The sequence below is a fragment of the Papio anubis genome, chromosome 5, assembly GCF_008728515.1.
Source record: "Papio anubis isolate 15944 chromosome 5, Panubis1.0, whole genome shotgun sequence".
NCBI lineage: Eukaryota > Metazoa > Chordata > Mammalia > Primates > Cercopithecidae > Papio > Papio anubis.
This window is the reverse complement of record NC_044980.1, coordinates 60,355,041-60,377,596: the sequence shown is the minus strand read 5'-3', so window position 1 is coordinate 60,377,596 and position 22,556 is coordinate 60,355,041. Positions and strand designations below refer to the sequence as shown.

General features: G+C 36.3%; 1 protein-coding gene and 2 pseudogenes across 1 annotated transcript in view; 2 read left to right on the top strand and 1 right to left on the bottom strand.

Moving 5' to 3' along the window:
* TRIM23 (tripartite motif containing 23) overlaps positions 1-20,689 on the top strand; it is a 34,674-nt gene extending 13,985 nt beyond the window's left edge. The window contains exons 6-11 of the mRNA XM_003899738.4: positions 1,281-1,496; positions 5,707-5,841; positions 13,559-13,688; positions 14,211-14,321; positions 15,787-15,911; positions 18,399-20,689. Of these exons, the coding sequence (XP_003899787.1) occupies positions 1,281-1,496; positions 5,707-5,841; positions 13,559-13,688; positions 14,211-14,321; positions 15,787-15,911; positions 18,399-18,578 (897 nt within the window). The 3' untranslated portion in view covers positions 18,579-20,689. The remainder of the gene's footprint in view (positions 1-1,280; positions 1,497-5,706; positions 5,842-13,558; positions 13,689-14,210; positions 14,322-15,786; positions 15,912-18,398) is intronic.
* LOC116275060 lies at positions 5,992-6,092 on the top strand (annotated as a pseudogene).
* Positions 20,690-20,811: 122 nt separating the features above from the next.
* LOC116275189 lies at positions 20,812-20,960 on the bottom strand (annotated as a pseudogene).
* Positions 20,961-22,556: the final 1,596 nt, after the last annotated feature.

Below are 22,556 nucleotides of genomic sequence, written 5' to 3'. Positions count from 1 at the left end.
ATTGGAAAGTTTTTTAAAAGTCCCTGTCTTTAAGGAAGTCATTCATCACGGAACAGAGAGAGTTTTAAATGTGGTGACTATTTTATGGAGGAGAAGTACAGGGTGCTTTGGCATCACAAAACAGGCAATGATTTATGGAGGTCAGAGAAATCCTTAGAGAAGAAACAATGTTTAAACTGAGATTTGAAGAAATTCAGTCAAGGAAAAGAGCAGAATGGGGAATGAATTGTCCCAAGAAGGGAGCAATATGTTAAAATGTTTGGAAGTGAGAATTGGACATATTGTAGAGACTTAAAGAAGCTCACTAGTTAGAGCTTTGAGTATTGAATGGGACATGACAAGAAAAGAGGATATGGAGAGTTCAAAGCCAAATCATGCAGGATCTCGTCAGCCATGTTAATAAAGAGTTCAGAACTTAGTTTAAGGACAGTGACGAGCCATTGAAGAATTGACATAGGAATGACATGATCAGATTTTCCTTAAGAAAGGCTGTTTTGAATGTAGAAAATGAATTGGAGGAGCAACAAAATTGGAAGTAGGTAGACCTATTAGGATGTTGTTAAAGTTTTCTAGTTAAAATTCTAGAGATGCTTATGGCCTATAATACACTAGGGTAGAGAGAGTGACACAAGTCGATGGATTTAAGATTTTAAAGAAGTAGAATAGATAGGTCTTAGTGATTAATTGTTAATATTGATTGGATAGGTAACTTGGAGGTGATGAGGCATGATCAGATTCTGGATGTATTTTGGAATTTGCTGAGGGACTAATGGGCTATGAAAGAGAGGTGATCATCATGACTCCAATTTTGTTTGCTTTCATCCTGATGGATGGAGTTGCCATTTACCAAGACAGAGACAATTAGGTTTGGGAATAGGGGAGACTGGAGATTAGGCATTCCATTTTGCTTGAGATGTCATTTATAAACAGTTGAATTTCCAATGTCTGTGCATTAGGGGAAAGATCTAGCATGGAGATTTATATTTTGGAATTTAATATAGATGGTATTTAAACAACGTCTTGCTCGGTCACCCAGGCTGGCATGCAGTGATGTGATTACGACTCACTGCAGCCTTGACTTTTGGGGCTCAATCAGTCCTCCCACCTCAGCCTCCGGAGTAGCCGGGACTATAGGCACATGCCACCACGCCTGGCTAATTTTTTCTATTTTTCGTAGAGACAGGGTTTTGCCATGTTGCCTAGGCTGAAATTTTAAATATTTCACAGGTAAAATCTTTATTAACATTACAGTTGCTTAAAATTTATTTTCATTTTCTTAGGTACCAGGGACTGCAGAGAATGCCCGGTCATGTATTCGAGCATATTTTTATGATCTACATGAAACTCTGTGTCGTCAAGAAGAAATGGCTCTAAGTGTTGTTGATGCTCATGTTCGTGAAAAATTGATTTGGCTTAGGCAGCAACAAGAAGATATGACTATTTTGTTGTCAGAGGTTTCAGCAGCCTGCCTCCATTGTGAAAAGACTTTGCAGCAGGTAGATAGTTTAAATGTGATTAGGGTCTTAGTTGTAAGTTTAAGTAGATAATTACCAGAGGTATACATTAGTGTATTTTATTATTATTTTGTGTCTGCTGTATGCAGTAACTTTGTGCTGAGGACATAGTCTGCAACCTTGAATTATTTCACTAGTGTGGAATTATCAGTGCCCTCTCGTTCATGTGCCCTCCCCACCTTGAGCCATGGGTTCTTGAAGCCTTCTAACTTCTTGCCATTCTTCAGTTAATGCCAAATCCTTTTACTCTTCTTTGCCAAGCATATATGTACTTTTTTTTTTCCTGCTTGGAGTGCATATATCTCTCTTTTCTTATAGTGGAAATCTTCCTTCTCCTTCAAGGTCCAGCTTAAATGTTTGCCTTTCTTTGAAGCTTTCTCTTTGTTGGTCTTTTTTTGAGTGCCTCTCTAGCATGTACTGCCTACCTCTGCTGTAATTCGATGGTTCTTCACTGTTAGAACAAACGTATGTTTTGTGCTGGTTGAGATACCATAAGCAATTTGTTACCCAGTTTGCAGATGACTTACTTTTTAAATAAGTGAGGCTCAAAGTTATTCTGACACAAATGTCAGCCTTACCCATTTGTGTTTTGGATCTGTTTTCCTAAGTGTGAGGTATAAGGATAACTATTGCCCTAGGAATTTCAGAAAAGCTGCAGTCTGTGTTATCTTCACTGATATATTGCTGATAATTGTGTTGATTTCAAATCATTGTAGGCTAAGCCTTTTACCATTGTAGAGCTTTTTCTCTTAAGTATCTGATTACACTTACATGAAAGTGGCCAGTCTATAGCCTCATCAGTCTTGGATTATCATTGAGTCCTTACTACACTGAATTGTAACAGTTGATATGTATGCTATTTATTAAGTTGATTTTCAGCTCCAAACCTACTCTTCTATCCTCTGCTTTGTGATACTAGGGCTAGAACTCTATAGACCTCGTAATTGTGTTGCCAGCTGGACCCATGTTAGGTACTGTCAAGAGGGGGCATAGTTACTCATGTTAGGAGACCACCCTTCCTGGAGGTTTGAGTTTCAGCTCCGTGAGCCCCTCCTGCAAGTTTCTAAGTTTTAATAATTCTAACCTCTTCCTTTTATTCCCTCAGCACTGGAAGTGGTAGCTATATTATTTCATACAATTGCTACCTCCATAATACCTCAGAGTTCCTTTTATCCTTTTAGCTACCTCGTTAATAACCACACCTAGTTAACAGTTTTTATTTTAAGTTCTTTCTATTCAATAGTGGTGTGATTTGTGTCTTCTGATTTGACCTCGAATGACAATATGCCTGTGTGTTTTAGATGCTGACCTTGTTCATCTTTGATGCATCTTGATGCATCTTGTTCATCTTTGTGTCACTGAATTCTTTGCATCTAGATAGAAGAACTTAATAAATACATGTTTAACTCATGGCGGATAATGAAGCTACACAGCAAAATCAGAGTGGAATCGTGTCCTAAATCATACTAACTTGAATACTTAAAAGTATATTCATATTTATTTTATGAAAAAGTATGTTCATAGTTACTGAAATATTTAAGTGTTTTAGAGTTTCTGAAGTGTTGTGCCAAAATGACTGGTATATTAGTCCATTTTCACACCGCTCTACAGATACTACCCGAGACTGGGTAATTTATAAAGGAAAGGGGCTTAATTTACTCACAGGTTTGCATGGCTGGGGAGGCTTCAGGAAAGTTACATTCATGGTGGAAGGCAAAGGGGAAGCAAGCACCTTCTTCATAAGACAGCAGGAGAGAGAGAGAGAGAGAGAGTGAGCAAAGGGGAGATGTCACACTTTAAAACCATCAGATGTCATGAGAACTCACTATCATGAGAACAGCATGGGGGAAACTGTCCCCGTGATCCAATCACGTCCCTCCCCAGACATGGGGATTACAATTCAAGATGAGATTTGGGTGAGGACACGGAGCCAAGCCATATGAACTGGTAATTTTTAATAATACAATATTATCTATGTTAATGCAAAAAAATCAAGGTCTTGGATTCATTTTTCCTATGGACGTATTAGTTTTGTTCTATTTTATGACTACAGAATACTAACCAATGTTCTTTAAAGTTCCCACTACAGAGAAAATTGAACAGAGGAATGGATGGAACATCACAAATAGATCTTCACTTCTGAGAACATAATTTAATCATCCATCCACTCTAAACAAATTATGTATCATCTAAAGTTCTTGGCATGATACTGGATGCTGAATATTCATTTAACAAATATGTATTGAGCACCTAACATATGCCGTGTATTTAAAATATATCAGTGGACAAAATAAGCGAAAAGCCATAATCTTGTAGAATTAGCATTCTGGCAAGAAGACAGGCAATAAACCATAACCATATCTAAGTAAGTTAGTTATACTATATGTTAGAAAGTGGTAAGAGCTAATCAAAAAAGAATTCTGCAACTGCATGTTTGTGTTTGTACAGCAGATTGCATTATTAAGTAGAGTAGTCAGAGTAAGCATTATTGAGGGAAGGTGAGATTTGAGCAAAGATTTAAGTAAAAAGTTGAAGGAATTCATTCAGGCCCTAACTGGGAGAAGAACATTCTAGTTGAGGAAATGTTTATAGCAAAAACCCTAGGGCAGCATGCCTGGTATGTTTGAGGAACAGGAAAATTGACCTCTTGATTGGAGTAGAAATAAGCGAAGGACAGAGTAATAGGAGCTGAAATCAGAGATTAATAGAGAATTATATGTAAGGAAAACCCTGTGAGGCATTATAAGGACTTCAAGTGTTTTCTTTTTTTGGCTGAGGGCTGGGGGAGTGGGGAAGTGGGACAGGGTCTTGCTCCAGGCTAGAGTGCAGTGATACAATCTGGTCTCACTATAGCTTCTGCCTCCTGGGCTCAAGTGATCCTCCTGCTTCAGCCTCCTGAGTAGCTGGGACTACAGGAGCAAGCCACCACATCCAGCTAATTTTTTTGTATTTTTCATAGAGACGGAGTTTCGCCATGTTGCCCAGACTTGTCTAAAACTCGTGGGCTCCCAAAGTGCTAGCGCTACAGGTGTGAGCCACCATGCCTGGGTGTACTTCAGCTTTTACTGATTGGGATAGGAGGACCATTGTAGAGTTTTGAGTAGAAATGTGACTTAATCTTATGTGTTAAAATGATTGTTCTGGCCTATGTGTCTAAAATAGATTGGAAGAAGGGAAAAATGGAAGGAAGGAATTCAACAGTTAAGCAACTGTTGTAGAATTCCAGGTGAGAGGTAATAGTAGCTTGGATAATGGGGATTAGAAGTGCCCAGATTCTGGATATTCAAAAGGATTTATTAACAGATTGTATGTAGGACATGTGGGAAAGAGAAAGCAATAATGGCTTCAGCGTTTGTCCTGAACAGCTGAAACAGTGGAATTGCTGTCAACTAACCTGAGTATCTAACAGTGAGCAAAAACAGATAATACTGTCATTCTCATGGAGCTTGCATATTATTGGGAGATCTCTTTCATATAAAGACTATATTGGTATATGTATAGATAGTCTGTAATAATATTCAAGAAACTGGAAAGTTCTTGACTTTGAGGAGTGGATCTGGGGATCTAGAGGGAGGTTGACCTGTATTCTTTATTTTTTTAATGAATACATGTATATCTGAAATTATTTTTTAAACTTTTTATAGAAGTAGAACATAGATATAGAAATGTATGCATAAGTATTCAGTTGGCTGAATTTTCAGACTGATCATTAATGTCTAACTAGCACCTAGATCAAGTAACAGAACATTGTCAGTTCCCCAGTAGTCCCCTCATACTCACTTCTGTCCACTACCTGCCTTTCCCACCATGATAAATCACTATCTTGACTTCTAATGTATATCTTAATTTTAGTTGTTTTGGTAATTAAATGAAATCATACAGTATGAATTCTCCATGCCATGTCTTCTTACACTCCACATTGTGTTTGTGAAATTTCTATCATCGTGTGTAGCTGTGATTTATTCTCACTGTGATGTAGTGTTCCATTTATCAATATTCTACCATTTATCCATTCTTTTGTTGCTAGGTCCTCAAATTATATATTAATGCCCAATTATTATTCTTGTCAAATTTACATTTAACTTTGACTACTATAATGTTAAAACTGCTTTTATTGTGAGTTGGTAATATAAGTATCTTTTCCTTATTTCTTATAAAAAGTTTATAAGAAATATTGTTTTGCCTCTTATAGGATGATTGTAGAGTTGTCTTGGCAAAACAGGAAATTACAAGGTTACTGGAAACATTGCAGAAACAGCAGCAGCAGTTTACAGAAGTTGCAGATCACATTCAGTTGGATGCCAGCATCCCTGTCACTTTTACAAAGGTAATGTACTGTACTTTATTTTTAGGTATTTTTTTCTGACAAATCATAATTGATTTACATTTCATGATAATCATCTTAGAGAGACAACCATGAAATTCATGAATTAGGGGCTTTTTAAGAAAACTTTTATCAGTGGAAAATAGAAATGGTGTGCTCACTTCGGCAGCACATATACTAAAATTGGAATAAGAAGATTAGCATGGCCCCTGTGCAAGAATGGCACACAAATTTGTGAAGTGCACCATATTTTTAAATTTAAAAAAGTAAAAATAAGAAAATATAAATAGTATATATATGGTATATATAATGAATCTTTCTATATCCATCACCCACTTGAGCAATTATAAACTTATTTCATCTCGCCTTTTACCTACTCCTTTTTCTACTTGCAATCTCCCAGTGTATTTTGAAGCAAATCCCAATATCATATAATTTCATCCCAACATCTTATTTCATCTATGAAATATTTTAGGGTGTATCTTCAAAAGATAAGGACTCTTTTTAAAAACATAATTGGGGCCAGGTGCAGTGGCTCACACCTGTAATCCCAGCACTTTGGGAGGTCGAGGTGGGTGGATCACCTGAGGTCAGGAGTTTGAGACCAGCCCGACCAACATGGAGAAACCCTGTCTCTACTAAAAATACAAAATTTTTTGCTTAGTGGTGCATGCCTGTAATCTCAGCTACTTGGGAGGCTGAGGCAGGAGAATCATTTGAAACCAGGGGGCAGAGGTTACAGTGAGGTGAGATCACGCCACTGCACTCCAGCCTGGGTAACAAGAGCAACGCTCCGCCTCAAAAACAAAAGAAAACAAACATAATTGGGCATGGTGGCATACCTTATAGTCCCAGTTACTCAGGAGGCTGAGGCAAGAGGATGGTTTGAGCCCAAGACTTCAAGACCAGCCTGGGCAACATAGTGAAATTCCCATCACTTAAAAAAAAAAGCCAAAATATCATTATTACACAAAAAAAGTTTAATAATGAATCTCTAATATTTTTACTAATATTATCAACTATGGTTAGTATTCCAATTTCCCAGATTGTTTTCAAAACAATTTTTTTAATGGTTGCTTTATTTTAGATACAATCCAAACAAGTTTCATACTTGGGATTTGGTTGATATATTTAAGCTTCTTTTAAAGTGGGTTCTCCCTGATTGAAAAATGTTCATGTGTACCATTTTGCTTTCTATTTTTAGGGGCTGTTTTTTAAAAAAATTAATTATGTTTTCACAATTATGTGAAATGTTTATGTGATCCAGAGTCAAATGTCCAAAGCAAGGTTTATTCAGAGAAATCTAGCTTTTATGCCTGTTCCTTCTACCCTTTTTACTTCGTTCCCCATAGAAAATCATTTAGAATTTTTTCTTAGTTTTAGTCATCATTTTAAAAAGTATAGAGAAATGTGTTTATATATTTGTATGTACACTACTTGGATTTAAAAGGTGGAATACCTTACACACTTTTTTGTCCCTGCTCTTTTCACTTAACTGTACATCCTAAACGTTACTCTGTAGCAGTATAAAGTGACATTTTTTGTTCCTTTCTCCAGCTGCAAGGTAATTCATTGTGAGGATATGCCACATTTATTTATTGTGGTAAAAAACACATAATAAAAAATTTGCTATCTATCTCAACCATTTAGAAGTGTACAGTTCAGTACTGTTAAGTATACATTGTTAAACATATCCAGAAATTTTTCATTTTGTAAAACTGAAACTATACCCTTTAAACAATTCCCCTCTGCGCCCTCTCATTGGTCCCTGGTAACCACTATTGTATTTTCCCTTATGAATTTGACTAGATACCTCATATAAGTGTAATCATACAGTATTTGCCTTTTTGTGGCTGGCTTATTCCACTTGGCCTATCATCAAAATTCATCCATATTGTAACATGTGAAAGGATTTTCTTCCATTTTAAGGCCGAGTAATATTCCATTGCATGTGGGATATGGTTTGGCTGTGTCCCCACCCAAATCTCAACTTGACTTGTATCTCCCAGGATTCCCACATGTTGTGGGAAGGATCGAGGGGGAGGTAATTGAATAATGGAGGCCGGTCTTTCCTGTGCTATTCTTGTGATATTGAATAAATCTCATGAGATCTGATGTGCTTATTAGGGGGTTTCCGCTTTTGCTTCTTCCTCATTTTTCTCTTGTCACCACCATGTAAGAAGTGCCTTTTGCCCCCCTCATGATTCTGAGGCCTCCCCAGCCATGTGGAACTGTAAGTCCAATTAAACCTCTTTTTGTTCCCAGTTTCGGGTATGTCTTTATCGGCAGCATGAAAAGGGACTAATACAGTAAATTGGTACCAGTAGAGTGGGGCATTGCTGAAAGGATACTCAAAAATGTGCAAATAACTTTGGGTAACAGGTAGAGGTTGGAACAGTTTGGAGGGCTAAGAAGAAGACAGGAAAATGTGGGAAAGTTTGGAACTTCCTAGAGACTCGTTGAATGACTTTGACAAAAGTACTGATAATGATGTGGACAATGAAATCCAGGCTGAGGTATTCTAAGAGGGAGACGAGGAACTTGTTGGGAACTGGAACAAAGGTGACTCTTGTTATGTTTTAGCAAAGAGACTGGTGGCATTTGCCTAGAGATTTGTGGAACTTTGAACTGAGAGAGATGATTTAGGGTATCTGGTGGAAGAAGTTTCTAGGCAGCAAAAGCATTCAAGAGGTGACTTGGGTTCTATTAAAGGTCTTCAGTTTTATAAGGGAAGTAGAGCATAAGAGTTTGGAAAATTTGCAGCCTGATTGTGTGATAGAAAAGAAAAACCCATTTTCTGGGGAAAAATTCAAGCTGGCTGCAGAAGTTTATGTAAGTAGCAAGGAACCTAATGTTAATACCTAAGACCAAAGGGAAAATGTCTCCAGGCCATGTCAGAGATCTTCATGGCAGCACCTCCCATCACAGGCCTGGAGGCCCAGGAGGAAAAAGTAGTTTCGTGGGCTGGGCCCGGGGTTCCCATGCTGTGTGCAGCCTAGGGACTTGGTGCCCTGTGTCCCAGCCACTCTAGCTGTGGCTGAAAGGGGCCAACATAGAGCTCAGGCTGTGGCTTCAGAGGGTGGAATCCCCCAACCTTGGCAGCTTCTGTGTGGTGTTGAGCCTGTGGGTGCACAGAAGTCAAGAATTGAGGTTTGGGAACCTCTGCTTAGATTTCAGAAGATGCGTTGAAACACCTAGATGCCTAGGCAGAAGTTTGCTGTAGGGGCAGGGTTTGGAGGGACCAGGGGCAGAATGATATGCTTCAGCTGTGCCCCCACCCAAATCTCAACTTGAGTTTTATCTCCCAGAATCCCCACGTTTTGTAGGAGGGACCCAGGGTGAGGTAATTGAATCATGGGAGCTGGTCTTTCCTCTGCTATTCTTGTGATAGTGATTAAGTCTCACGAGATCTCATGGGTTTATCAGGGGTTTCCGCTTTTGCTTCTTCTTCATTTTTCTCTTGCCCTTGCCATGTAAGAAGTGCTTTTTGCCTCCTGTCATGATTCTGAGGCCTCCCCAGCCATGTGGAACTATAAGTCTAATTAAACCTCTTTTTCTTCCCAGTCTCGGGTATGTCTTTATCAGCAGCATGAAAATGGACTAATACAATGTGTGTACCACATTTTGTTTGTTCATTCATCTGTTGATGGAAACTTGAGTTGCTTCTACTTCTTGGTTTACTGGGAATAGTGCTGCTGTGCACGTGAGTGTAAAAATATCTCCTCAAGACCCCGCTTTCATGGTCTTTTGGATATATATCAAGAAGTGAAGTTGGTAGATCATATAGTAGTTCTGTTTTTAATTTTTTGAGGAAACACCATACTGTTTTCCATAATGATTGCACCATATTACAATTCCACCAGTGGTGCACCGGATGCAATTTCTCCACATTTTCACCAACATTTGTTATTTTCTGTTTTTGGATAGTAGCCATCCTGATTGGTTTGAAATGATACTTTATTTGTTTTGATATCCATATCTCTGATGACTAATGCCGTTGACCATCTTTTCATATAATTGTTGGCCATCTGTATATTGCCTTGAATATGTCTGTTTTAATCCTTCACTCACTTTTTGATTGGGTTGACTGTTTTTGTTGTTTAATTGTAGGAGTTCTTTATATATTCAGGATATTAATTCCCTATCAGATCTGTGACTTTCAAATACTTTCTCCCATTTCATAGGTTGATTTTTCACTCTGTTAACTGCGTCATTTTATGCACAAAAATTTTAAATTCGATGTTGTCTCATTTGTTTTTGCTTTTTTTTTTTTTTAAACTGTGCTTTTGGTATATCCATGAAGTCATTCTCAAATGCAATGTCATGAGGCTTTTCCTTTGTTTTTTCTTCTAGGAGTTTTATGGTTTGGGGTCTTAAGTTTATGGCTTTAATCCATTTTGAGTTAATTTTTGTAGGTGGCGTAAGATACACAACATCCTTTTGCATGTAGCTATCCAGTTTCCCCGCATCATTTATTGAAGAGACTGTCTTTTCATTGAGTGGTCCTGGTACCCTTGTTGAAGACCATGTGACCCTATTCCTGAGGGTTTATTTCTGGGCTCTCTCTTCTATTCTGTTGGTTTGTATGTCTCATCTTTATGCCAGTACCACATAGTTTTCATTATTGTAGCTGATATGGCTTAGATCTATGTTCCTGTCCAAATCTTATGTCCAGTTGTAATCCCCAATGTTGAAGTGGGGCCTGGTTGGAGGTGATGGCAGTTTCTCATGAATGGTTTAGTATCATCCCCCTTGGTACTGTCTTTGCCATAATAGGTGAGTTCTCATGAGATCTGATCTTTTAAAACTGTGTGGCACCTCCCCCACCCTCTCTCTTGCTCCTGCTCCTGCCATGTGAAATGCGTCACTCCCTCTTTGCTTTCCACGATGATTGTGAGTTTCCTGAGGCTTCCCCTGAAGCCAGACTGATGCCAGCATCATGCTTCCTGTACAACCTATGGAACTGTGAGCCAATTAAACTTTTCTTTATAAATTACCCAGTCTTAGGTATTTCTTCAGAGCAGTGCAAAAACAGAACAAACTTTGTGATATATTTCGAAGTAAGGAAGTGTGAGTCCTCCAACTGTTTTCTTTTTCAAAATTGTTTTGGCTATTCAGGGTCACTTGAGCTTCCATATAAATTTTAGTTTAATTTTTTCTATCTCTGCAAAAAACATGATTGGGATTTTGATAGGGATTGCATTGAATCTATATAAATTACCTGGGGTAGTATTCACTTCTTAATATTATGTCTTTCAATCCATGGACATGGAATGTCTATTTATGTCTTAATTTATTTTAGTAATGTTTTGTAGTTTTTAGTGTACAAGTCTTTCACCCTCTTGGTTAGGTGTATGCCTACATATTACATTGGTGCAAAAGTAATTGTGGTTTTTGCCATTAAAAGTACTGGCAAAAGCCACAGTTACTTTTGCACCAACATAATATCCAAGTCTTTCACCATCTTGGTTGAGTTTATTCCTAAGTATCTTAAACTTTTTTTTCTCTACATGTTCAGAGAAACTTCTTTAGTCATGAACTATAAAAAGTATCCCCGAAAGTATAATTTTGATGCGATTGTAAGTAGAATTGTTTTATTAATTTCCTTTTGGGTTTTTTTATCATTAATGTATAGAAATGCAACTGATTTTCATGTTGATTTTATATCCTGAAACTTTGTTGACTTTATTCTTTCTAATAGGTCTTTTTGTGTGGACTGTTCAGGGTTTTCTACATAAAAGATCATACCATCTGTGAAGAGATATAATTTTACATCTTCCTTTACAATTTGGATGACTTTTGTTATTTTTCTTGCCTAATTGCTCTGTGGGCATCTTCTTCTTCTTTATCTTGGAGAAAAAGCTTTCAGTTTTTTGAGTATGATGTTAGCTGTGGGCATTTCATATATAATGTATGTTACATGGAGGCAGTTTCCTTCTATTCCTAGTTTGTCAAATGTTTTTATTGTGAAAGGGTATTGAATTTTGTCAAATGCTTTTTCTGCAACTATTGAGATGATTACGGGTTTTTTTTTACCTCTCATTCTGTATATTACGCTGATTGATAAGGAATAATTCTTGCCTTCCAGGTATAAAGCCCATTTAGTCATGGTGTACAATCCCTTTAATGTGTTTTTTTTGTTTTTTGGTTTTTTTTTGAGGCGGAGTTTTGCTCTTGTTGCCCAGGCTAGAGTGCAGTGGCGCAATCTTGGCTCATTGCAACCTCTGCCTTCTGGGTTCAAGTGATTCTCCTGCCTCAGCCTCCCAAGTTGCTGGGATTACAGGCACGCGCCACCATGCCTGGGTAATTTTGTATTTTTAGTAGAGACAGGGTTTCTCCATGTTGGTCAGGCTGGTCTCGAACTCTCGACCTCAGGTGATCCACCCCCCTTGGCCTCCCAAAGTGCTGGGATTACAGGCGTGAGCCACCGCACCTGGCCTAATGTGTTGTTGAATTCAGTTTGCTAGTATTTTGTAGTTTCCCCCTGGTTGCACCTCATCCTTATTATGTCAGATATGGGGAAGGGCAGGGATGAGTGCACAGAGTGCCCCAAATTTTATTACCCCCTTCACTGGAATGCCTTCTTGGTTTTATGGCTTGGGTGCTGTAGCTTCTTAACTATTCTCTAGAGTTCTCACGGAAGTAGTTCTGTTCCATATATTGTTTTATTTCTGAGGTGTATAACTGGACTTAAGTATAGATTTGGAGCCATCATATAGATGGTAATTAAAGCTCGTGAAGAGAGTGAAAATATGTAGAATGAGAAGGGGCCTCATACAGACCTTCAAGAATACCAACATTTAAGAGCTAGATAAAAGAAAAATTAGAAGGAGCATCCAAAAATGGGATAAAACCAAACCAGGAAAAGTTTGTATCATAAAAGCCAAGCAAAGAGTGCTCAAAGGAGTAGGCAAAAATAACACATATATTTTGGGAACTGTTGTAAGAACTTTTGTATGTATTTTAAAAAATTAATCCTTTTAATAATCCTATGTAAATTTTGTACTATTTTAGTCCTCCTTTTAAGAGATGAGAGAAGTGAAGCAGAGAAATCATGTAGCTAGTAATATATAAAAATGTTCAATATAGCATTATTTGTAATATCATAAAACCAGAAATTACCTAAAATCTATCAGTTGGGGGTTTAAATTATGGTTTATGAAATGTAAAGAAGCCATTAAAAGAAAAAGGTTGGTCCATATGTATTGAAAGGATTCCATAATATACTGTTGAGTGAAACACATTAGTTTCAATGTGCGGGTGATGCTTTTTAAAAAAAAAATTTTTTTGTTTGTGTATGTTGGCCAGTATGTGCGTGGGAAAGTGTCTGTAGGGATATACATCAGATTCATAGTAGAGATTTCTGGGAATTGAGCAGCACTTTTCATTTTAATTAATTTAGCCCTATTGTGAGTTTTTTAGTATAGCATAAAAACATGTTTAAATAAGATTTAAAGAGGATTCATTTGAGTTAGAAAATCTGAGAAAATTAAGTGGGTGTGTTATATTCTGTTATACAAAGACAAAGTGGTCAGTTTTACTAAGGAAAGATTTAGCCATGGGGAAGGAGTTCATCTTCTTGAGATCATGGGATTTTGAGGAATACAATTCAGATTGCAATGGTTGAGGAATGAATAGGAGATGTAGAAATAATAAAGGTGCTAAATGCTATTACTTCCTAACTGCATGTCAAACATATTTAAAAATATTTAAATCATAGGATAATCGAGTTCACATTGGGCCAAAAATGGAAATTCGGGTCGTTACATTAGGATTGGATGGTGCTGGAAAAACTACTATCTTGTTTAAGTTAAAACAGGATGAATTCATGCAGCCCATTCCAACAATTGGTAAGTATGAATATTGGTTTTTACCTTAAAGAACAGTTAATAGACAAACCCTAGCTTACAGCCGAGTTCTTGGGGTCTTATTTGATACTGATCTGTCATGGTGGTGGGCTCTTTTCTGGCTTTAAGATATCAGCATCTCAGAGAAAAAAATGTAAGATTGTATGGCTATGGGATTGAAATGTGGATGGGGATAAAAAGAATCAGAGTATTGGTGGGACAGTTGGAAGGAATAGAGGATTGGTGATCCTGGCTGAGGGTGTGGGGTGGGGGGTGGTAGTGGAACAGAGCTTGAAGGTACATGGATCCCAAGGTCCCAAGGACCTTGGTGGAGGTTTAGAGGGCTAGGAGCTGTTACAGGTATACATTCTCCATGTAGGAGTAGGAATGGGGTTGATTAGGCTTCAGTAGATATTGCTGCATATAGATAATTGATAAGTCACAGTTATAAACTGGGGGGTTGTCTGTGTTTGATGTGTCATTCATTGTAAATATAAATATAAAAGTAACTTTTTTTAAAAACAGGTTTTAATGTGGAAACTGTAGAATATAAAAATCTGAAATTCACTATTTGGGATGTAGGTGGAAAACACAAATTAAGACCATTGTGGAAACATTATTACCTCAATACTCAAGGTGAGAGTTAAAAATGACATTTAATTTTTCACATTTTTAGGATGACAGTTTTCAGTGTACTGATTTAACTAGCAAAGCTGATACGTATAAGTCCTTGACTGTATACTTAAGTACCAGTGGCCAGTTTCTTATCTTGTAAAAAATGAAAATAGAAAGATTACGATATGTACTTTTAGTTTATTCCTGATAAACCATTATTACAGAATAAAAGCCATACGTACCTTAGATACATAGTCAGAGTACTCTTGCTTCTCTTAACAGAGAATGTATATTATCAGTATTATATGGGTGTGATTGCTGGTAGTGTCGTGGTATAGAGTTGAATTTATATTGTATGATTCTGCTGAATTCAGTTAAACTCAACATTTATCCCATTATAATCTCACTATAGCCCCACTCCCACATTTCTTTCACAAATAGTTGTTACCTGCAGAAGAATTTACAGTGGCTTGCTTTTGACCAAACTGTATTATATCATATGTATACTCTACATAGGTTTTAGTCACATTTGGGTCTTATTCTACACTTTTGCCTCATAGACCACAACATAGAGCTTACGCTCATGCCACTTATTCTGTATGTTATCCTGCTTTCCACTAAGATGAGAGACTGAACAATTATTTTTACTTTGGGATTTTTGGTATTTAGTATGACCCATAATTAATAGAAAACATGTATTTTGTTTTTGAGACAGAATCTTGCTTTGTTGCCCAGGCAGGAGTACAGTGGCATGACTGCAGTTCACTGCCACCTCTGTCTCCTGGGCTCAAGCAGTCTTCCCACCTTAGCCTCCCAAGTAGCTAGGACTACAGGGGTATGCCACCACATTCAGCTAATTTTTAAATTGTTTTTTTTTGTAGAGACAAGGTCTCACTATATTGCCCAGGGGTCTCAAACTCCTGGGCTCAAGTGATCCTCTCACCTCAGCCTCCCAAAGTGCTGGGATTATAGTTGTGAGCCACTGTGCCCTACAAAAATGAAATTTTGAATATGAGGAATGGTTGAAAGTCTGGGGATAGTTAACTTAGACATAATACTTTAGAGAGATAAAAATGGTGATGGTTTTTGTCTTTTAGTCTTTTATTCAAAGACTAAATATTACAAAAGTAGTATTCGAAGAACAAGTAGCATCAGTAGGTAGAGGATCATGAGGCCTATTTTGCAATTTGTTATGTAAAAAATGTTATTTGATATACAGACCAATTTGCATTTGATAGAGCAAGTGTTGTAAATCCTTTCATAGATGGGGAAACTAAACCTGAGAAGTTATGTAAACTACTTGAAATCATATCGTTAATTTTTTGTAGGTGCCCCTGCCATACTAGGCAGACTCTGTGTGAAAATAATGATGGTAGACAAACTCTAGCCATAATAATGATGTCATTAAATATTTGGTTCATTTACTGAACTTTAGCAAGTGACTAATTAGTATTTTGGGTTTTTTATTTGTTTGTTTTTTGGGTAGCTGTTGTGTTTGTTGTAGATAGCAGTCATAGAGACAGAATTAGTGAAGCACACAGTGAACTTGCAAAGTTGTTAACAGAAAAAGAACTCCGAGATGCTCTGCTCCTGATTTTTGCTAACAAACAGGTAATGCATTTTTATATTGGAATATTTATTTTAGTAGTTTTGTGCATGTCATAAAGTAACTGGAAATATTTCAGAAGACAGTCAGTTCCATAGATATTTATAAAGTTTCTTCTGTGTATTTTGAGTACAATCTATGTGAAAATGCTGTGCTGGGTACCTGGGAGTATACAAAATAGAAATAAGGTAGTTAATGCTCACCAGAAACTCTTGTGTATGCATATGAACCCATAAATGAGATACGAATACAAAGAAAACTGATAAGTAACTTCAGTAACACAGTGTTATGGGAATTAGGAGAGTAGTTCTAAATGTGGCATGTTGTAAGATTGTAAAATGTAGGATTTGAGTTGAAATTATGGATGAGGCTGAGTCAGTATGTGAAAGGAAGAACATCATAGAGAAGATAATAGCATGAATGTTTTTAGTTTAGGGAACATCAAGCAGATCTTCATGTCAGGTCCAGATAGAGGATGAAGAGAATTTAGAATAACAGACAAGGCCATGCTGTAAAGGTCTGATAGGGCTAGACTGAGAAATTTAGGTTTTATTCTATGAGCAAAGAGGAGTCATCAAAATGTTGGATTAGTGGGTAATAAGATCATATCAGTGTTTTAATACTGTAATTCTGGGGGTAGAATGAATCAGGGCAAAGGACTGGAGACAGGGAGATGCAGTAAGTTGCTTAAATAATTCAAGTGAGCATTAACAAGAGTCTGAATTTGATGAATAGAAAGGCGGAGGCAGATGGAAAAGACTTTGAGGTAGAACTGGTGACCGAATGGGGAGGATGAAGGACTGGGAGTAGCTGAAGACTCCTAGGCCTTGAGCCTTTCTAGGAGGATGAGATGCTTTTAAGTAGAGGTAGGAGAGTAGAAGTGGAGCAGAGGAGATGTCATGGGAGGGGAAGAGTAGGATGAAGAATAAAGAATTTTCCCCTTAATAAAAAAAAGCAAACTATTAAGAACTGGTATATTTAAGACATGCAAATAAGTCAGTGAAATACCATTTTGTGCTCATCAGATAAAGATGAAAGTGTTTTGTAATTCTCAGGCTTATATACACTATTACTATTATTATTATTATTATTATTGAGACTGAGTCTTGCTCTGTGTCACCAGGCTGGAGTGCGGTGGCACAACCTCTGCTCACTGCAGCCTCCCCTTCCTTGGTTCAAGCGATTCTCCTGCCTCAGCCTCCCAAGTAGTTGGGATTACAGGTGCTTGCTACCACGCCCGGCTAATTTTTGTATTTTTAGTAGATTCGGGGTTTCATCGTGGTGGTCAGGCTGGTCTCAAACTCCTGACCTCAAGTGATCTGCCCGCCTCATCCTCCCACTGTTGGTAGGTTATTAAACTGAGACATTTTCTTGGAGGACAATTTGGCAATACTCATCAAAGTCCTTTACTTTGCAATTCTACCTTTATGTATCTGGTAGACAAATATCCGGAGGTTATCCTACAGATAACTTTGCAAATATACATAAATGTATGTCAACTTATTTTTGTGTATGTATGCTTATGTATGTACGTGTGTGTATATATATGGATTTATAATAGCACATAAGCACAAAACTTCAATCTGAACTTTCAGTATAGGACTGATTAAATTATGTTGCAGCCACACAATGGAAGGAAATTCTGAGCAGACCATCTGTGCTGATAATGGAAAGATACTCATCTTCAACATGTTTACGTAAAAAACAAAAAACCCTGCAAGTTATAGAAAGTCTAAACTATGTTCCTGTTTGTGTCTATTTGCATGAGTGTGCATGGAAATTTTCTGGAAAAATATGTTGTTACTGGTGGTTGCTCCTGGGAAGTCGGGGCAGTGGGTGTTCAGAGTGGGAATGTAGTGAACTCTTCAATATATAACCCTATATATAAACCATTTATTAAGGTTTCCATGTGTTAATTTTTTTTTTTTTTTTTTTAAAGTTGATGCCTTACATTTAGGCAGGCCGGGCGTGGTGGCTCATGCCTGTAATCCTTGCATTTTGGGAGGCTGAGGTTGGTGGATCACTTGAGGTCAGGAGTTCGAGACCAGCCTGGCTAACATGGTGAAACCCTGTCTCTACTAAAAATACAAAAAAATTAGCCAGGCATGGTGGCACGTGCCTGTAATCCCAGCTACTTGGGATGCCAAAGCAGGAGAATCGCTTGAACCAGGAGGCAGAGGTTGCAGTGAGCCAAGATCATGTCACTGCACTCCAGCCTGGGTGACAGAGTGAGACTCCGTCTCATAAGATAAAAAAATTACTTAGGCAGTATGTTTCCATTTAGGTTGCAAGGCCTTTATTGATTTCATTGTTAAGCTAGCCTTACAAAATATATACATACACACACATATAAATTAGTTAAACCAAACTATTTTTTTCTATTCTTATTAATCAGAATAATTACTGAAAGATGAGCCTAGGTTTTTTGTTTAGGCTTCTGTTAGAACAAATAATTTGGATGGACTGATAAAAAATATGTGTATATCTTTCAGGATGTTGCTGGAGCACTGTCAGTAGAAGAAATCACTGAACTACTCAGTCTCCATAAATTATGCTGTGGCCGTAGCTGGTATATCCAGGGCTGTGATGCTCGAAGTGGTATGGGACTGTATGAAGGGTTGGACTGGCTCTCACGGCAACTTGTGGCTGCTGGAGTACTGGATGTTGCTTGATTTTAAATGCAGCAGTTGTTTGAAGTTTTATGGTTAAGAGTAACTTTGCAACTAATATGTTTTAGGAAATTATACATCTCAAAAGATGGTAATTTAGGATATATATATATAAATATAAAGGAATCTTGGATTGGATTGGGAATTCAGCACACTGCTTTAAAAAAATTTTGTGGCAAAATTAAATTTCTAATTGAGCAGATTAGATTGAAGTAAATAGAAATTTATTGAATATACATTCTTTTAAAAAGTGTATTTGTTATTTAAGTTTTTCAGATAATGTGACCAATGTACTGGGAAAGAGGTAGTCACAGAGAAAGGGTAAGTGAAGGTTTATTCTTTCAGTGAAAAAAAAATAGCCAATTGAGTGCCTAATGAGACCTCTGTGTGAAGCAAGTGAAGTATAGCTGCTTCTTTTAACCTGCCTTTTCACTGAATGTTGGCAGTATTTAGTAGTAGAAATGACAGTTGCTTAATGAAATAGAATCCAGACTACATCTTTGGATAATAGGATTACTTTATGTTTAAGTTCAGAGTTAACAGAACACCTTTAATGCTAAGAACTAGAAGGTATAGAAAATTAATATTTTATATCGTGTTTTATTAACTTTCTCCTACAGCATTTTGTATAAAACACAGTGAGACAGAGTGAAGTGTTACCTAATTAGGCTTGTCAGATTAGTAATAAACTGAACAGTAATAAAACTGTGAAAGTAATTGGATCTTCATTTATGAAAGACCCATTTTCAGGACCGAACCTAGGTCAGAGTTCTAAATTGGTCCTTCTATTTTCAACATATTTAAAGTAATATTTCTTTCTAATATAATACTGCATCCTTTGTGGGAATGACTATAGGTAAAATGTAGTAAGTTACACAGAACCAGGGTTGGCTTTATGTAAAAGCTAGTGACCTAAATTGAAAACGAACTTTAAGAGAAGTTGTTAGTACAGTGGGGAATGCTTATTACTTACTTCAAACTGTTTCCCAAAATAAGTGCATTTATTTTGACAATAAAACTTAAGGCTCTTCATGAAAAGGCCTTGAAAAGTTACTCTAGAGGAAGAATGTCTAAAGGAAAAAAAAAAAATTCAAAAAGTTTACATTAATTATTCAGTGTTGTGAGTAAATAAAAATGTGTGCTCTTTACTGTTTTTCATTTTTAAAGGATACTCTCTTATTATGGAAGCACGATTTATTTAAATAGGTACATTGAGATTTTGTGTGTGTGTTTTTTTTTAAATGTTCTGATACATTAGGATGAAGTTAAATCTTAAATCTCATTAGTTGAATTGTTATAAGGACAGTGATGTCTGGTAACAAGATGTGACTTTTTGGTAGCACTGTTTTGGTTCAATCTTTTCAAATCTATTTTTGTTTGTTTAAAAACAATACAACTTTTAAAAAACAAAGCATTAAAAAAAAAGCCTATCAGTGTTATGGGCAATATGTAAATAAGTAAATATAATATTTCATCCTTTATTTTTCAGGTAAAAGGTCATGCTGTTACAAGTGTAGTTTGTGTGCATAAATAATACTTCTGAATTAAATTATTTAATATTTGATTTCAATAACTGTGAAAAATAAAAAAGGTGTTGTATTGCTTGTGAGAACTTGAACTGTACTAGTTAATTGAAGAAAAAAAAAGTGTAACACTAAGGTGAACTTGCTTCCCTTTTCACCAATTTTGCTAAACTTTGTAATGCATTGTTAGCATATAACTGAACACAATTTAAAAATTGTGCCTATACCTGATTATAATGTATGTATAACGGTAGGTGTTTGTGTGTGATTCCTTTTTAAAGAAATATTTTCCTCAAGCTCCTATTACTATTTGTGGTTGTGGTTGTATTATTTCACTAATCATTAGTTAAGACTGTGCTAGTCTCCCCTGGGAAACTAAGCTGTTTTAAATACAGTATATTAGAAATTTTCCTAATAGCTCTGAATTTCTGTATTAGGTCTAAATATTACTGTATGGTTATATAAAGCAGATATGTCAAGTGTATAGCCCTAGTCTATAATTCAGGAATGCTTTATAACCATCAGAAGCCATTATTTGCACTACATATATGATAAGTATAGACAGCAATAAAATGTTAAGATCATTTTTAAGAAGTCTTATCATTCTTGAAAGTCTCTTTCTTGAACCATCTATCTAGTATTAGTAGTAGTTAGTAACCAATTTAAGAAGTCATTATTTGTGCTGTGGTTGAGAGAAAATAAAACAAAATGGGTATGGGTTGACATGCCTGTCAAATTTGAGATACAGTTTATTTGATACAGCAAAATTTTAGAAATAATGTTTTGAATTTGCAACATAGGCCACATTTACTTATGAGAACAGATACTACACTTGATCTTAGCCAAAAGGCCGAGAAGTGATGTGCAGGCCATATTTAAATAAGTAATATAACCATAGTGTTTTGAAGGCGGAGCTAAAGTTTTACATTAACAGAGTGAAACTTTGTTACTGCCTTTTAAATTTTAAATGTAAACTTGTTTCATAAGAAAACACAGCATTTTAAATGATCATTTTAGAAAATGGCTTGCAAAACTTAGCCACAGCTCATGAACTAATATTGCTAAGAGAAAGGCTTTTTATGTAACATTAGGATACTTCTCAACTGGCAAAGTGGTAGCAGGGAAGAAGACAGCTGTATTCTTCCCTAAAAGAATAAAGGATGAAAAGGACTAATGAATAAGAATGAAATTATATCCTGATAACTTAAAACATGCTTTTAAAAAGACATGGACAATGTATGTTTTTAGGTCTGCCACTTAAGTTTTTAGCATTAATGGAAAAATTCATTAGTCAAATATGGTTTTCACTCAAAGCAAAATAATTGTATTTGTTGGGGAATGAGGCATCATCACCACTTGGTGGCAATATTACCAAAAATTTAGATTAAATTTTTAGGAATGAATAAAGCTAGGTAGGTAAGTCTAAACAACTAAAATTAGAAAGAAACAGTAAATGTCACATTGAAAAGTCACTTTCATGTCCAACTTTAAGTTCTACTTTTAAAAAGGAGCATACATTACAGGAGCACAATCTGGCATAATCTCCTATTTCACAAGTTTGTAGCACAAAATAAATAAAGGAAAGAATCCTGCTGATCAATAGAAGGAAAAGTTTAAGCAGATTTAAAACTTCAGAATATAAATTCCCTACATAGGTCTGTTGAGCATGTTCTTCCTGTAAGTTTCTGAAAGAGTCTTTCTGGAATCGAAGCAGTGGGTCTTAATAGTTACGAACTAAGTTATAAGCGTAAGTGAAGAAATCAGTATAAGAATTTGTGCTTATATTACTTTACTGCTCCAATTTCTACTAATCTCTCCATTGTTAGATAGCAAAATTTTTATGTATACTTCTTAATGGTATATTTTCTAAAGATATAACTTGAGGACAGAAAAAACTGTTTACCTATGTTAGAAAAATAATCTGAAAGAATAATCAACGTGCATACAATAAACCAAGGACTCGGGTATTCACTTATTCTGAATCTTTCATTTGAAAGAATATTTCATAATTATTAAGGAATATAACACTTTAACCAAAGTAACTTCTTGTTTATTGAGGCTTTACTTACCACTACTTACTAAACAATTATCAAAAGACTAAAATATTTGGCATTAAAACCTTGCAAAACAAAGGAAATGACATATAATATCAGATCCTAGTATTTTTTCTTGGAGGAGGGATCTGCACTCCTCTAAACATGCAGAGTATCTGGCATGTATTCAAAAAGTAAAGCACAGGTGTGTACCACTGTCGTCATTTAATAGGGTTGTCATTGCACAGGATACCTTCTAAGACCTCCAGTGGATGCCTGAAACTTCAGATGATACTAAACCCCATATATATTGTTTTTTCCTATATATATATCTATGATAAGGTTTAATTTATAAATTAGGCACAGTAAGAGATTAACAACAATAAAATAGAATAATTATAGCAGTATACTATAATAAAAGTTAT